Raw genomic sequence first — 18,635 nt, forward strand, 5'->3', positions numbered from 1 at the left:
AATATGCTCTTCAATTTGTTTTCAACTTAAATGTGGAGGAGGAGTGTCGCATACAACTCTTTTGTTCCTAAACAATGTCTTGTTTCTTCAGTACGGATGGTTAACAATTAAAACATGTCTTCCTACCATGCTTCAGTTGAAACTCATATGTCATAACAAGAAAATATGGACAAGATAACTTCTCATGTGATAGCCTAGCCAGATAGCGTCCCATATGCCGGAAAGTCGCTTATGGTCCATATGAGAACTGCTCGAATCGTAAAATTTGTTTTTGTTGAACAATCATATGTGTTGGATCCTATTGACCATAAATTCTTCAACTTATCTATCAGTGGTTGTAGAAAAACATCCAGTGACCGCTTTAGATGCTTATGACTAGTGAATAATATGCTCAAGAATATAAATTTTCGTTTCATGCACAACTTTGGTGGTATGTTGTACATCGTAAGAATGACTTGGCCACAACGAATATTTTCTTGCAGATACTCCAAATTGGCTGAATCCATATGTGCATAACTCAAGATAAACATTTCAAATATTTCTAGGGAAATCTGCGGTGATTCGTATTGAAATGTTTTCATGGTCTTGCATCTGATGGATGAGTGACCTCTCCATCCTTCTAGACATGTTCAGCATGTTATCTTCTCACTTCAGCAATCCTTTGGGATTGATATAATCTTTTCAACATGTTTGTAATTGATAGATACCACATCCTTTGGTACGGTATCCTATTCTGCACACGTCTTTGCGGTTTAAATTGTGTTTTTTTTTCCTAAGTAACACTCTTGTTCCTTGTCGTTCCTCAAGTAGATTATGCAATTGTCGATGCAAACATCAATCATCTCCGAAGGCAACCCAAGACTATAAACCAATTTATGAATCTCGTAAAAAGAATCGACTGACACGTTGTCCTCTGGCAAATACTCTTTAAACAATTCGGCCCATGCATACATGCAATTCTTATATAAATTATGATTAGTTTTAATATCCATCATCCCACCTGATAGAGACAATTTAGAGACACTTTCTCTACAACCAGTGTAGATTAGATAATTCGCAACATCTAACATTTCATTAAAAAAATTTGCATCTAAGTTAGGTTCTTCAAAATTTTGAGTTTCATCAGATATTGTTGTAGTAGTTTCTAAAGATGCATATGTTACCATGTCGTGAACCCTATCATGATCAATCATTTGCTCCTCATTTTCATTATGCAAATGATTTGGTTCTTGATCACTATTACCAGCATTTTAAAATTACTATTACTACTACTAATTTATTCCCACCATAACCATCTCCATGTTGAAACCAAATATAGTAATGTGATGTAAAACCTCTATTTACCAAGCTGTTCCATACAGTTTTATCACGGGAAATTTAGTATTCTTTCATTTCTGACAAGGACATAACATCTTACTGTTTTCATGTGTGATCGGGATACAGCAAGCATAGAACATGAATATCTCTAGCCCATTGAAAAATTCCTTCATGACTCTCGTTTCAGAATATTTGTGCGTAGACATCTAACTTCGTAACTCGTATATATTGCCATCACTAGACATTTTTTCCTTCACATCTCTATGTTGTTTTTTTTTGTGTCTTCCATGCTCAAAAGAATATCATAGGTAAAAATTTTAGGCTCAAGAGAATGTCATATATATATGTATATGAAATTTTCTTCAATGGTAGGTATGAATTTAACAACAGATTTATAACAAAACAATTACAAGTCTTTTACTTCAGTATAACAACGACTTTATGAAGAAATAAGTTAGGTATAGCCTATCAACTATTTCAATTTTACTCGTCGTCTTTAAAAAAATATTTTCATTCATCGTAAAATCGTCGTAAATTAACATGTGTTTTACCATAAATATTTGTTCACATTAATTTATTTCTGCTTTACAACGAATTAGTTTTTCCACGTAAACTACTTGTTAAAAATTATCGTTAATTTATAACGACCATTTCTCCTCGTAAATTTTAGTAATAAATGATATTTTTTCCTCTAGCGTATATTATTTCATCACTTATTAAATAATTGTAAATGTATAAGGATTTTTATTAAGTATTAAAGAATCAATGTCTTTATTTATTGTAATACTAGGGTAAATATTCGTCCTCCTCAATCCTCATCCTTAAATTAGGTTTTTAGTTTCTTAATTTTATTTGTTGGTAAATATCGAATATTATTACGGATTTTATTTTGCAAAATGTTTTGAGAACGATAACAAATAAGCACACTACATAAAAGGGTTTCAGGAATATTTCTATCGCAATGATCGCTAAGAAGGGCCTCCACAAGCTCTAACTATTGGCCAACAATTTGTGCGACAGTGGAACCTTTTTATGGTATTCTTTTGTTATGCATAGGAAATTTTGAGCTTGAACAAGCCACCGCACGTTTACGTAAACAACTAATAAAATATATTATTTGTATTTTTTCTTGTCAACAAAATATATTATTTGTTTACTTCCATTAATGTGTCAATAAATCCACTTACTCAACAAATTTACATTTCGTAATATGCACAATACAAACCACATGTTCTTAAATAATATAGGTCAACTTTAAAGGCCTAACCAATATCAAATAAACTCTGTTCTCGAGAACTAGCCACCATCAGGCTATTACTAATAACATAATCTATACTATACTAAAAGGGGATATAAGCCATGGAGAGGGTGTCCACATAGGATAGAAAAATCAACCAATCAGAGAACCCGAAATTGCCATATCATCTCATTTATTTTTCGTAAAAAATAAAAAAAACAATGCGAAGGTGAGAATCGAACCCGGGTTGGTATGATATATATATAGGACAGTTACCACTAAGCCATTGACACTTTCTTGGACACATATAAAGAACCACTAAGTATATAATCACAAACTTTTATGTACATTTACAATAATATGAATTCAACTTTCAAGACTCCGATACTTTGTTTTGTAAAAAAAAAAAAGTAAGTGGCTAAGTTAATATATTCTTAGAAAGTGTGAGAACGTTGACAAATATGAAAAATCATAGATTTTTGTTTTCGTGACAAAGTTAAGAATTTTGTAAAAGTAAGTTTAACATATAAATTTTCGTGACAAATATGAAAAAGCATAGATTTTTGTAAAATTTTGACAAAACAACTCAAAACATACTTCTCTAATGTCTTAATAAAATATTATTTAAGGGTGTAATAATTAAATATATTAATTCAATAAATTTTGTAATTTATAGACAAAACAATAACACAACAAATTTTGAAACATTTGTTTAACCTATCGATTTTTTTTCATGAGAATCCAACTAAACAAGATAAAACAAAAATTAGATTTACAAATATTTAATTACCATTTTATTCAATTTTGATTAATTTCAAATTGTCATAATGTATCTTTTTGAAGTTACAAATATGAAAAAGCATAGATTTTTGTACAATTTGACAAAACAACTCAAAACATATTTTTCTAATGTCTTAATAAAATATTATTTAAGGATGCAATAATTAAATATATTAATTCAATAAATTTTATAATTTATAGACAAAACAATACCACAACAAATTTTGAAACATTTGTTTAACCAATCGATTTTTTTTTCATGAGAATCCAACTAAACAATTAGATTTACAAATATTTAATTACCATTTTATTCAATTTTGATTCATTTCAAATTGTAATAATGTATCTTTTTGAAGTTACAAAAAAATAATGTTCTTTCTTTATTACACTAGCATTGTATATAGATTCTATATACACAAAATAAATATAATATAACAACATAAGCTTGCTTTCCCCGATTCATATGAAAACTTTTTAAGTTATCCACCAAAGCAAATTAATTAAATCAATGAAATTGTTAAAATACAGCAAATTAATATATAATTTTATTTTAAATTAAATTATTTAAAAAGTGTATTTTCGTTAAAACAAAATAATAAATAAGTAAAACTGATTTGATGGTAATTTTTATGATATATACATATATATATATATATATATATATATATATATATATATATATATATATATATATATATATCAATTCTGTGAAAGAAATAGAAGCTTAATATGGAAAAAAATCTTAAATACAAAAACTTCTAAAAATTAACAAAAAAACTAATAAATTAAACTATGATATCACTTAAAATCTTCTTAGACCATATTAATAAAATATTTAAGCGATAATTAGACAAATTTGATTTTTTTCCAGCAAAAAATTTATTATTAATTAGCATCAGTTATTTCAAGATGTTTAAGAAATGGTGGACAAAAAAATAAGATGGACATTAATGATATATGAACTATGAATAGTACTTTGTGAAGCAGACTTAGATAACATATCTGCACATCCATTTCCAGTCCTTTTTGATGCTTAAATTCAATTTCTTCAGAGTAGTTATTCCACAAATAGATCGTATGAGATATTGTTTTGATATGTAGATTTGTTTTTTTAATGTTAAGAAGATTGATAACTGTAAAAATGTCTCTTTCGAATATGATATGTCTATAACTGAGTCCCCAACATGAGACAAGTTTGTTTAAAAAGTAAATAATTTTATTTTTCTTATATTATATAATCAATATATATTATTTACTGATAATAAAAATATAGTTATTCATCTATCATAAATATCTATGCAAATATGTGAATCAAGTACAACAATCAAACAACATAATGATTTCCACAAAAAAATTTAAAAAATATATTTATGTTATGAAGTCATATTTTATATTCTTTAAATAATGTAATGCAATATTATACATTATTTTTTAGAATTGAGAAATACATATATCAGTTAGACAAATTAAGCGATAATTAGACAAATTTGATTTTTATTTTGTGAGTAAAAAGTTTATTATTAATTAGCATTACTTATTTCAAGATGTTTAAGAAATGATGGACAAAAAAATAGGATGGACATAAATGATATATGAACTATAAATAGTTTTTTGTAAAGCTGACTTAGATAACACATATGTACATCCATTTCCAGTCCTTTTTGATGCATAAATTCAATTTCTTCAGAGCAGTTATTCCACAAAGAGATCGTATGAGATATTGTTTTGATATTCAGATTTGTTTCTTGATTGTTAAGAAGATTGATAAGTGTAAAAATATTTCATTCGAATATGATATGTCTATAACCGAGTCCCCAACATGAGACAAGTTTGTTAAAACGTAAATAATTCCATTTTTCTTATATTATATAATAAATATATATATATTATTTACTGATAATAAAAATATAGTTATTCATCTATCACAAATATCTATGCAAATATGTGAATTAAGTACAACAATCAAACAACATAATGATTTTCACAAAGAAAATATAAAAAATATATTTATATTATGTGGTCTTATTTTATATTCTTTAAATAATATAATACAATATTATACATTATTTTTTATAATTGAGAAATACATATAATATCTTATCCGCGCGTAGCGCGGTTAAAAAATCTAGTAAAAAAATAATAAAAATCTATGGATACAGTTAGCAACTCCAAGAGTTAATTTACAGCATAAACAATGTTAACTAAAAAAATATTAAAGTCAAATTAAAAATGGCAAACAACTTTCGCAAAACGCGGTCCATTAATATGTATACATAACGTCTGCAATACACAAAAGATGTAACATCTTTTTTGGTCAAACCAAAGATTGTAACTTAATGGTTAATACAAGCATTGTATTTTTTTCATGTTTACATAGCATGGTTAGTACGAATACTGGTTAATACTAGCATTGTTACATATGCTCATATTCGAACTCAGATTTGGTGTTCTGTATATGAACAAAATTATATTTTTGTAATATTAATTTAACAACACATTAGCAATATTTTATTTAAACTATAACTGCAAAAAAAACATACGATTTACGACGACCGAAATCATAGTTAATTCATTGTAAATGGATTTTACGAAAAAAAATAATAATGTTATCGAAATTGTCATAAACTACCGGTTGTAACGGACATTTCATCGTAAAATCCTTGTAAACTTTACGATGATAAAGATTCATCGTAAATTCCAGAGATAGCGTCTCACTAGCTTGCACGTCAAAGAAACGCGCCTACTCAGGACCACCACTTCCTGCCTCCATGAATTGCAAAAACATTAGCTTTGGAGAAGAGACTACCGAGATTATGCAACACACCGCCAACATCCAAAACATAGGATTTGTTGTTTGGTATATATTATTTTTGATTTGAAGTTAAGTAATTTAAAAAAATTAGAATTTAAGATTTTAATTAGAGTTTAGGATATATGATTAATTTGAGGTATGATGTAGATCTATAGTTTAGGGTTTAAAGTTTAAATTTAATATTTTATCTAAACTTTTAAAAATATTAAAATTTTAGATTAAATAAAAAATATTTGAGTTTTAGAGGTTGTGTTTAAAATTTAGGTTTTAGAATTTTGGATTTATTTGAATTTTGGAAACAAATGAAATGGAGTGAGAGAGAAAGTGAAACGAGGGTGAAAGGGACAATAAATTATTTCTCGCCCCTTAATTATGCATAACGTTTGAAACTGAAAATGTTATGTATACTACGTTTCCAAAAAGCATTTGCATAATTAAAACTGGACCAACCAAATATAGTTTTTGCATTTTCACAAATGGTATCTAAAAATAACGTATGCCAGACATAGAAGAAAAGAAAGAAAAAAACATTATTCTCAACTTTTTTTTTTTTGGGTACAAATGTTAAATACATTATTCTCAACTGCAATCAAAACCCCTATTTCTTGTATTAACAACTCGATTATCCATGCTTAAATAACACTCTACAAATTGGAAAGTTGTTATGATCGTATTATGTAAATTTTACTTCAGAAAATAGCCAGCGAGTCATGAGGTGGAGAACGTGGAGGTTAAAAATCATTGCATATATTCGTACGAAAACCAGCTTTAAAAAAAAAAAAAAATTATTCGTACGTAACGAGTTAACTTCAAACCCCATGCAAATTCTCATGCACGGAAACCTTCCTATATAAACCCTTCCAAGTTCATTATTTAGTCATCATCATCAAATTAACCATCAACAAAAAGCAAATTTAGCTAAGAACCAAAGAAAGCAAAAACCACAATGTTCTCAACCATGGAATGTCAAAAAGCTCAATTCTTTGTAACCATTCTTATCATTCTCTTTGCGGTTTCAAGTAGCAAAAATGTTTGTAACCCGGCCTGTAAGGCTAAAGAACCGTTCAACTGCGACAATCCACTTACATTCAACCGAACTAGTTTTCCAAAGAACTTCACTTTTGGTGCGGCTACTTCAGCCTACCAGGTACATATATCTTTGAAACTGACCTTTTAATAAGACATAGGGATCTATCAAGATTATTTTCATCAACCAAATATACGAATAATCTTTAACCCGGCCTGCATGATTTTTTTTTTGTACCAGATCGAAGGTGCTTCACATAGAGCACTTAACGGATGGGACTATTTCACTCATAGATATCCAGGTCACAACACATCATTGATTAAAAAAATTCCCGTATAATTAATTAGCATTCACCTTGATGTAGAGAAAGTTAAGTATATAAATAACGGATGGGAATATTTCACTCAGAAGTTATATATACTCATATTTCGATCTGCTATATATTTACAGAGAAAGTGCCAGACCACAGTTCTGGAGACCTTGCTTGTGATTCGTATGATCTTTACAAGGTAAGAGGCTATCCATGATGAATGTGTGTGTATACATGTTGTTTGTTCCATTTCAGAAATGTAACTGAGCTCTGGAACTCTCATATAACAGGAGGATGTCAAATTACTGAAAAGAATGAAGGCTCAAGCATACAGACTCTCAATAGCATGGTCAAGGATCTTACCAAGTAAGCGCAGATGATAAGACTAAATTTTCATTATTATTATTATTATTATTATATTTTAACTAATCTTACGACATATATGCTTCTACCCTTAGAGGGAAGATTGACTGGAGGGATTGACGAAAACGGGATAAAATACTACAATAACCTCATCAATGAGTTAAAAGCAAATGGTAAATATATTACATAAATTTGTATTTTTGATACATACATATATTATCAAGTTTTAATTGTCCGATGTATCAATTTTTGTTGTGTGAATAAAGGCATTGAACCGTACGTAACAATATTCCACTGGGATGTTCCCCAAACTCTAGAAGATGAGTATGGAGGTTTCTTGAGTCGACGCATAGTGTAAGTGCATTAAATAATATTTATCTTAAACTTGTTTTCTTTGTCTTAGGTTATGTTACTTATGTACATTACATAAGATCTATCTTTTTATCTAATATGTATGATACATGAGCAGAGAGGACTACAAAAACTATGCCGAGCTTCTATTTCAGAGATTCGGAGACAGAGTCAAATTTTGGATCACTTTAAACCAGCCTTACTCTCTCGCAAGCAAAGGTTATGGAGACGGATCGTATCCTCCTGGACGGTGCACTGGCTGTGAATTTGGAGGAGATTCTGGAACTGAGCCTTATATAGTTGCACATAACCAACTTCTAGCTCATGCAAAAACTGTAGCATTATACCGAAAACGATATCAGGTTCATATACTTACCAAATATTTCATGATTTTTTTCCTTCCAAGAAGATTTGTATGTAGTATATGTAACTTATAATCCAAAATATCTATGCATTCAGAAATTGCATGGTGGTAAAATAGGAACGACCTTGATCGGGAGATGGTTCACCCCATTAAACGAAAATAGCATTCGTGACACGGCTGCTGCAAAGCGGGCATTTGATTTCTTCGTTGGATGGTATATATATTTTTCAATTAAATTGATTCTCAGATCACATGAATATTCACGAACACATACACATCTATAAAGCTTTTGTTATAGTGTTCAAATGTAACAAATATACTTGCAGTATTTAATTTATTATTTTTGTTCTATATATATATATATGTATGAAGGTTTTTGGATCCATTGGTTTATGGAAGATATCCAAAGATAATGCGACAGATGGTTGGACCTAGATTGCCAAAATTCACACCTCAAGAATCAAAGTTAGTCAAAGGATCACTTGATTTTCTAGGGTTGAACTATTATGTTACACAATACGCGACCAATGCACCTCCTTCTACAAAACCTAGTGTCATAACCGATCCAAGAGTTACACTTGGATGTATGTAAAAAATTGTGCTTCTTATATTATATTATATATATATATATATATGTGTGTGTGTGTGTGTGAGTGTAAATTTTCTAAACTCATATATTTCTCTCTACTTGGATACAGATTACCGCAACGGAGTACCTATTGGTGTTCAGGTAACTATCGACTTAGATTTATAATCATCATTTTTAAGAGATCACAGCGTTTATTTGAATTTCCTTCTGATATGTTCCCTTCTTGTTTACAGGCGCCTAGCTTCGTCTACTACCCTCCAGGGTTCCGTCAGATTCTAAATTATATCAAAAACAAATACGGAAACCCACTTACCTACATCACTGAAAACGGTACCTACATATCATCATACCAATACAAATATGTTTAACCAATGTTTAAACAAATAGAAATATGTGTGTGTGTTTAATTTGGAAATATTGTGTTAAATTTTACAGGAATTGGAGATCTTGATATGGGAAACTTAACCCTGCCAAATGCTCTTGCTGATAATGGACGAATTCAAAATCATTGCAGCCATATTTCATGTCTAAAATGCTCTATCGAGTGAGTTAACTTTATTTGACATACTTTTGAGAATTATAAGTGGTTAACATTATTTCAAATTTATTTCAGGGATGGATGCAACGTAGCAGGATATTTTGCATGGTCATTAATGGACAACTACGAGTTCGGAAATGGTTACACTCTCCGGTTTGGTATGAACTGGGTCAATTTCACTAATCCTGCTGATAGAAGAGAAAAAGATTCTGGAAAATGGTTTTCTAAGTTCATAATCAAACAATAAGAGGAATCGATATGATATACATACATACATACATATATATATATATATTTATATATTTGTGTGTGTGTGTATATATATAATTAAATTAATGTACTTCCAACCTATTGAATCTAATAATTATTGTACTCTATGTATTGTTGGCTTTATTTTATTATAATTATTTAATAAATTTTACGTGATGTGTATGTGTTTCTAATACAGTTGTAATAACCAGGTCTTGATTTCTGGCAATTCATAAATTAATAAATAAAAATTATATATAGCTTTTACCGTTCATATTTTATACTCTACGTGTCTTCTACGTACTCAAGCGTAACATTTCAAAAATTAAATCAGTTTAAATAACAAAATAGGCACATGAAGATGTTGTCTAATTCAAGAGAAAAATCAAACCAAAATGCTTTTGCTTATATTTTTGGTAGCGATTTAAGTTTGACAAAAAGAATGCTCACATATGGACTCTGCAGAGGAATATTCCGGCTGAGTTTTCATGTAACAAGAAAGATACTGAATCGTAAGTGCGGGTGACTTGTGGTTTCTATGATCTTTATAAGGTGTGAGACTATTACTGACTTTCGTTTCTAAATTCCAACAACGTTAGGCTCTCTGCTTTTCAGACTTCCAGCTTCTTGTCTTAAAGAGATAGAGATATTATGTCTAGTATTCCAATTGTCGGGCTAGGGTTGCATATAAATAGTGAAAGATATGCAACCCTATCATAAGCTAAACGAAACATTCGTTTGCAGCCAGTGGTGTGAAAGATTTGGTTTTTTCTCAGCTTTTTGTACTAGTTACTTATTTTCTACAATATAAATATGAATGTGATTAGATCTATAAGACATGGCTTATAAATAAGAAAGTTACTTAGTTGTAGATAATTTACCGTGAAAGTTGTGGTATTCTTACTCCTAACCTAAGAGTTCCACACTTGAATGGATCGGATGTTGCTGGGTTTTAAATCTATTCTCTCAGCAGCAGTTTTTGCAGCACGTACTTGTGGCACTAGTCTTGACTTCCCAGCCCTCCACAAACTTCCCAACTGTTTGAAAATAACAGCTTTCTGCCAGTTTACTTGCAAGTTAAACCTCCTCTGCATCAAAATAAGCAAATGTCAAACATGTTTATAATTTCATCTTGCGATTCAACAAAACATATATATATATACAAACCTGAATTTCTTCCCACATTGTTTCTTTAGTCACTGCATCAAGTTTTTTCCAATCAAAAGGTGTTACCAGAACATGTTCCCTCACAAGAGGACCAAGAAAAGATGATAGTGTTACTGAACCAGGTCCAGCATGATCACCAAAGTCAGTGAATGTAACTGCAACCTTTTCATTAGGATTTTCAGCCATTCTACAGATCTTTGTTGGTCCTCTTTTATTCTTTTCTTTCACTTCATCCTCTGGTAGCTGAAATCCTTCAATACTAGGAATCTCATCATCTTGAGCATTGCTAACTCCATCTTCTTTCATATTAAGAGCTTCTTCTTCGTTCTCTTTCTCATTTTCGTCATTCTCTTTCTCTACGTCTTCACCTTCTTCTTCCATATTGGCAGCTTTTTCTTTATCCTTCTTCTGTTCATGTCAAGTCAAACAAACTTCTCCTTCTATCTCAGAATCTTCTTTATCATCTTCAGACATCGCTCTCAGTGTGATCAGCATCATCTTGCGGTTTTACATCTTCTACCTCCTCATCTTTTGGTGTTACATCTTCTACCTCATCATTATGCGGTGTTATATCTTCTATTTCATCATCTTGAGCAGCCACTTTCTTCTTTCTACCCCTTCTTCTCTTAGTTACAACTACATTCTTTTTTGGGGAAGCCACTTTCTTTGATTTTCTTTTCTTATTCACCTTTAATGTTGTTGAAGAAGAAACTTCTGGTGTTAGATCTTCTACCTCCAAGCCTAGATTATGTCTACTACGACGAGAACCTACTTGTCCTCCTCCTCTTGTCTTCGCCATATCTGAAACTGATAATCGAAAAACAGATTCAATCGAAACCCAAAATATAAATCGAAACCAAAAATCACAAATCGAAACCCAAAATCACATGCATATTTACACAATCTAAGAATCAATACCCAAAATAAAAATCGATTCCCAAAATCACAAACTTCCACATAGATACCCAAAATCAGAAACTAAGAATCGAAACCCAAAATCAATGAGATAGAACAAAGAAGCTACTATTGAATGAGAACCTATTGATTCTTCGATAATCTTTGATTCAAGAGAACTCTCTCAAATTTTTGAAAACAATGAACAAAAAGGTTTTCGTTTTAGGAGAATTCTTCGTTTTATGAGAAGTGAAGAAATAGTCAAATTTTGTGACAAAAAAGCAAAAAAAGAAGAAGAAGAGTTAAACACCAAAATCGAAGAGTGGACTGGTCAAAGGTTAATTTAATGTATTTTTGATTAATATTTTACAATTACTATAGCGCTTAATTTTGGTTCTGCAATGCTAAGGTGCCAACACTTAGCACATTTACGCGGCTAAAAAAAATTGTTTCCCACAACAACAAATATATCATTTCAAATTGACAAACGCTATAATCCGATGCTATTAATACTGACATTTCCTGTAGTGAGAGTAGTTGGTGAAGTTATCCTTCCGTCAGCTGAACGATCCTTCTCATTAAGCGGGATAAACTTCAAAACCCGGTTTAGTCCAGTTCTAATGTGGTTACGGTTTGATTTGAATTCAATTCTTGTCAATCGATCTTTTGATCTAAACTAGATGTCGGTTTACTCTAAGAAGTGGAATCAACGCACCTAAAATGTGTGAAAATAGGAGGCTCTCTAGACCCATAGGCCTAATAATTTTTTCACCATCGAGAATCACACCCTTCCTCTTATAAATAAGTGTTCTTACCTTTGGTTCTTCACATATCTCCATGTTTAAAGGTATTTTCTCTCTATCTCTCTATCTATTCTCTGCTTTCGTGTATTTTCTCTGGCAGCCACTGCTATTTGGGTGATTATTCCGATATGCTCGCTGCTCATCACTTGTTCGTGTAGAAGAAATGTCTTCGATCTAAAAAATTTCAATATCCGATAAGGACGATGTCACTACTCCGAGCCTGGATTGAGATCATTCAGGCGGCGCAAGCCTATTGATGACGGCAAGACCTCTTGAGAATGCTCTGAGGGATAAATTTCGATCAGCTCTAACTAGTTTGTTATTTCGAGGAGCATCTTAGGGCCTATAGGAATGGTCATCCTGCACCTGATGAGGAAGACCTCATGGATGGCACCGAGAAAAATGCCATCATCATCGTAGATGGTGCCAAGGGAAGTTTAAGTGAAAACCCTATAGCAAATCAACCCACTATTGGGTGAACTGTTATCGTAGCGAGACCTTTGAGGAGTTTCCTGCACTTTCTTTAGATATTTTTTGTCTGTCAATCGAGAGGGACATAACTGGGGAAACGTTCAGCCACATGGTCGACATTTCGAGTGTGACGGATATGCTAAGGACATGTCACGCTCCTGCTGGCATCACATTCAGAATTTCAAAGAGAGACCAGCGTCCGTGGACTCCTCCGATTGGGTACATGTGCGTGTACTATTTGCTCTTGGACAAAGATATGAAACTATAATTTCCAATACCTTGGCTTATCACATCGTATTTCTCCCGCTGAGCCATCGTGATGACCCAGTTGGTGACAGGAGCGATCAAGATTGCAGTGGTACTGATGGTTCTGGCTACGGAGATTGACGTATCCATGAGCGTTCATGTGTTCGAGGAGAAGCGTAGACCCAATCTTTTCCGAATAGGCTTTTCTGTGAATATGATGTTGAAACTTCACATTTTGAGTGGCAGGTCTTCGACGAAGCACACCTTGCAGCTTTATTACTTCTATGTCAGGGCTGATTAGGCGATCTTCAAAGTACCGCCAATTGATGATTCTTGCGTGCTGTAGAGTCCTCGACTTGATAGTTGGTCAAAGTGGAGTCATCTGATTTAGTCGTGAATTGCTACCGTCTTGCTTTATTTATGCAGTTAAGAATCCTTGCACTACCGCATATCCAGAGAAATTTTGAGAGGACGTTCTGAAGGTTGCTGCTCTAAGTCGTCAGAAGTGCCCAAAGTTTGACAAAGCGGGATTCAAAAAAAACAGAGGCGAATAGCTAAAGGTATTTTGCTTCAGTGAGAAATTTCCCTCAAGAAACTTTCCTCGGCCGAGGAGTTAAACTTGGTGATATTTTGCAGTTATTGACCGTCGACTATCCCTTGTGCGAAATTTAGCGGGAAGAGACTAAGGCTGCCGATGGGCAATGGACCTGCCAAGTTATAGTGGTGTCTTGGATGCTTAGCTGGACTTAGGGAATCTAAACCCCATGGAGGTCCTTGACGAAATGGCGTCGGGAACCTTGGCGGAACCGGTCCCGGTTGTGGAGACCAATCAGATTGACCAGGACGGTCTAAGAAGAAGAAGACGGAGAGCAAATCTTCAAAGACTTGAAAGGCCGATCACTCTGCGAAGGTAAATAGTCGACTAGACGACGATCAATCGACTGAATAGTCGAGGAAGACCAGGAAGGACTTCCTGAAACTGACCAGGAGAATCCTTCTGAGGAAAGACGGAAGAATTCTAGTAAGGATAAATGGAGAAGGCTGCCGAGAATATATCTGCCGAGAGAAGGTAAAACGAACCTGTCGAGAGGAGTCAGGAAGATCCTGCTGAGGGTTCAGTTCCACCTTCGCGTCTCCTTCTCCTACTAGAGAAGGTCTTGAGAGACCGAACATCGTACATACAATGGTCCCCGAGGCTGCAAAGCGAGCACTCGAAGGAATAGTTGTGTCCCTTCCGAAGCAGCCTCGTTGCGATGTCTGATCGCATGGAACTTCGCTATTCCAAGAGCGGTCCGATCGTTAATGATCCGGACTGATGTGCTGAATTAGTTTGTCAGATTAGAGGCGGGCCAAGAGAAATGCCGAGGGTCTCGGAATTGGTCTTCTCAGACAAGTGCAAAGATGTTTCTCGAGCTGGAGTCGCCGTAAGTTTAGGATTTTCCTCCTGTGTTTTTATCTTTTAGTTTCGACTCTGTTTTGTGTCCAACCTTATCGTTCCTTCCTCGGCAGTACGCTGCCCGCATGAATCTCATGGTGTAGGACTATTGATTTCTTAATGTCCGTCTTTTGTTCCGGTTGTAATATACGACCTTCTTTTTATATATTGGCCTTACTGTGATTCCATTTTGCTTTAGTCATCAGATTCTGTTCAGAATCATTAAAGTGCTAACTGTTTATTTTGAATTAGCGTTAAATTTTTGTTAGTTTTGCTAATGTGTCTGGTTTTTAATCAAATCATCAATTTTAATCAATCTTTGTTTTTCGTCTCTTCATTATGATTCATTGATCGGTTAATTTCTCTGATCGGCTCCGTTTTTTTAATTTTGACATTAATCTTCTCCATCTCTAAATCTCGATTTCATGAAAACTCAATCGACGAGGAGGTGAAATTGATATACAATGATGAGTTTCTTGTGAAGCATATAGAAAAATACGACACCAAATTGATATGGAGATTGCTATTTTTATGTGTCTTTGTTGCTTAAAGTATTTACCAATTTATTTTTCAGAATTTGTTTTTTCAAGCCGATGATGGAGCTGAAGACTAATTATAAAGTGATGGGAATGTTTTGGAGCTTGTTTAAGGCAGATAAAGTTGTAGTCTTAGTCAAACAGGGTCTGCTTTTCAAAATCTGTCTAATAATACAAATCAAGATCATTTTGATATTTGTTCTTTTTTATTGGATTATTTAATCAATGTTTCTCTACGACTTTAATTTTATTTTTTTTGTTCAATGGACCGGAAAAAAGTCTATTTCAATCCGTGTATTTTAGGTCATGCTTTTTCACGCCCAAACAAAAAGTAAGTGAAAAATCATATATGAACTAAATATTTGTTTGAATTTCATATCCGAACTTCTTACCGTGTTACAAAAACCTACTTTGACTAATATTTCATTAGTGCCTGACATAAGAAGTGTCGACACAGTTTTATTTCCATTACACTAATCTTTGTGTAGTTAATATATAAAAAGAGGTTATACATACTTTCTCTTAAATATTTTTATACTGCCTTGAGAAATATTTCTCATTTAAAAAGAAAAACAAACTATTGCGTATAGGAATTGAACCACGAACAAGGTTAAAGTATACTAACCACTCGGCCAAGGTATATTTTACTACTAGCATATAATTTACAACTAGATTCTGACCCGCCCTTTAAAAGGGCGTGTATATTTTTTATTTAAAATTATATAATTTATAATTTATTATTTGAGATTTTGTACGTATATTCTTATTTCACAATGTCATTTTATATTTCTTATTCATTTTACAAGAATTAAATTTGTTGAATTGATGAGATATAAGATTTACTCGGCATATTTTAGACTAAATCAATAATATATATTTGGAGGGGTTTTCATAGTTCTTACCAATGTTTTTGTATTTGATCTAGATCCGCGGTCGAACCGGTAAATTCGGTGACCCATATATATTATGGTTCAGATTTAGTTAAAATTCAATATTTAAAAACCAGATAAATCCGTAAAAATCATAAAGTCTGTTACTAACTCGCAATCCGACACTGGTTGACCGGATAAAAATCCATATAAATCTGATTATATTTGTTTTAAAATGATTCAACTTTTGATATATTTTTAATGGTACATAATTTAAATAAACTATATGATTTGTAATTTTTTTAATTTTGATAATGCTTTTACTATATCGTTTAATTTTAATGAAGAAAATGGTGATCAAAACTAAAAAGTATATATTGTTTTTTTCTTGGAAAAATTATTATATATATTTTCTCATTTAACTGTATCCATTTATAATTCTGATCTTTGTTTTGTTTTATAAACATATTTGTGGTTTAGCTCCATGTCCCCATCATTTTTTTGTATACGTCTTTAGTAAATCAAATATAAATAGCACATTTTTATTATATTTTTATTGGGGCCTCGAGATTGTTTTTAACAATTGTAACTCATAAAATGTAGTATTTATTTTTATTAGCAAAAGAAAGAATGATGTTTCGTAGTGATACGTAGTTATAAAATATGGACTACATATATATATATATTTTTTGTAAGCTAAACTACGTATATTGATATTTCGTAGTCATAAAAAAACCCAATAATATTATGGTTGAAGACGCCGTAATATTAACTTTCACGTGAGTGAGTATGATTTCATATTCTATTTGTAATCAAATATGAACATGTCCATGTTATAATGTTATATTATGGTTGATGTTACTATTGAGCACATAAACGCATAGTTATAATGTTATAATGTTACAAAAAGAACCAGTTATAATGTTATATTATGGTTGATGTTACTATTGAGCACGTAAACGCATAGTTATCAATGTCATATTGGGTTTAACACATTTAAAAAATGCGGGTAGCTTTATAGTTATCAATGTGTGTTACGGGGGTATTAACTGTAATAAAAATATAATTATGGATACGTTATTAGTTATCCCGCATCTTTACCAAATTTCTGTTTTTGTTTGATTAAATAAAATATATGGGTGCAGTTATAAAATAGTAGCAGCCGATAATTAGGCAAGATAAGTGGTGGTTACATCCACAATATATATGCAGTTACATTAAAAAGCATGTATCATTAAAATTTTAAATTGGACTCAACTAATATCAATTGGGCATGTTCCTGTTTTAATAGTATTGATCTATGATCTATATACCCATATTATTTGGACTTGAAGAAACATTCGTTCATCTTATTCTTGCCTTCTTTGCAACCAACATATACGAATCAGCATTTTTGGCTTCATGAAGAGAGATAGGAAGCAAAAAAACGAAATAACAGATTAAGAAATTCTAATTATCATCTCCACCTACGTAGAACATATCAGTTCATCAAAAATCGATTCAGCATGTTCGATCTTTCCTGTGCTTTCTCTCACCACGACCCAACCATGTGAGATCTTTGCTTCTCTCTGTCGCAAATAATTTCTCTCTGATGGATCCCAAAGACTTAGAGAAAAGTTTAACAATTATATTCAAACAATGAAAAGTAGTGGATGGTTCAACAATTCGAAAACAGTAAAACTTAGGAAACATAATTGCATAACTAGATAAATGGAGATATGGAGATCAAGTTCCTATATCCAAGGAAATATTAAAAAACTGAAACTAGGAAATTAGGAAACACCTCATATTTTCTTAACCAAGTCTATGGTTCGATTCGGTTATCTTGATTGGACCATTTGGTTCGCATCAATACTCACCCATTCAACATCAACCTTGTCCTCAGTTGCTTCAGTTGGTAAGTCCTTGCCAATACATTCATGCAAACACTTGACTTGTCGACTAAATTTTTTGTTGTTGCTTCCTTTTTCTCTGTTGGTGATATCTTATTTCTCTTCCTCTTGTGCATGTGTTGTTTTTTGCTCCAGAAAGTGTGATGTTGGTGACTGATCCGAGTTGATCGAGCTCGTCTGCGTTTCGGTGGTGATTTCTTTGATTGATCGAGCGATAAAATTGTGTAAGACCAAACGGCTCGTGACGAACGGGATGCAGTACCAACACTGCCTCCCCCATCACCAGTTTTCATCTTTCTCACTATCCCCACCATATGATTCATGGTAGCCTCAAGACTCCAAAAATTTCAGTCATACAAACCTTCATCTTTTGGAACTCATCGTA

General features: G+C 32.2%; 1 protein-coding gene across 1 annotated transcript; it reads left to right on the forward strand.

Moving 5' to 3' along the window:
- Positions 1-7,104: 7,104 nt before the first annotated feature.
- LOC103868606 (myrosinase 4-like) lies at positions 7,105-9,935 on the forward strand. Its single transcript, XM_009146691.2, has 13 exons — positions 7,105-7,293; positions 7,414-7,474; positions 7,624-7,682; positions 7,774-7,849; positions 7,942-8,019; positions 8,113-8,200; positions 8,316-8,559; positions 8,657-8,775; positions 8,934-9,145; positions 9,260-9,291; positions 9,384-9,480; positions 9,586-9,694; positions 9,764-9,935. The coding sequence occupies exons 1-13, from the start codon at positions 7,105-7,107 to the stop codon at positions 9,933-9,935; spliced, it is 1,536 nt and encodes a 511-aa protein (XP_009144939.2).
- The last annotated feature ends 8,700 nt before the right edge of the window (positions 9,936-18,635 follow it).

Source organism: Brassica rapa, chromosome A05 (assembly GCF_000309985.2).
Source record: "Brassica rapa cultivar Chiifu-401-42 chromosome A05, CAAS_Brap_v3.01, whole genome shotgun sequence".
NCBI classification, from domain to species: domain Eukaryota; kingdom Viridiplantae; phylum Streptophyta; class Magnoliopsida; order Brassicales; family Brassicaceae; genus Brassica; species Brassica rapa.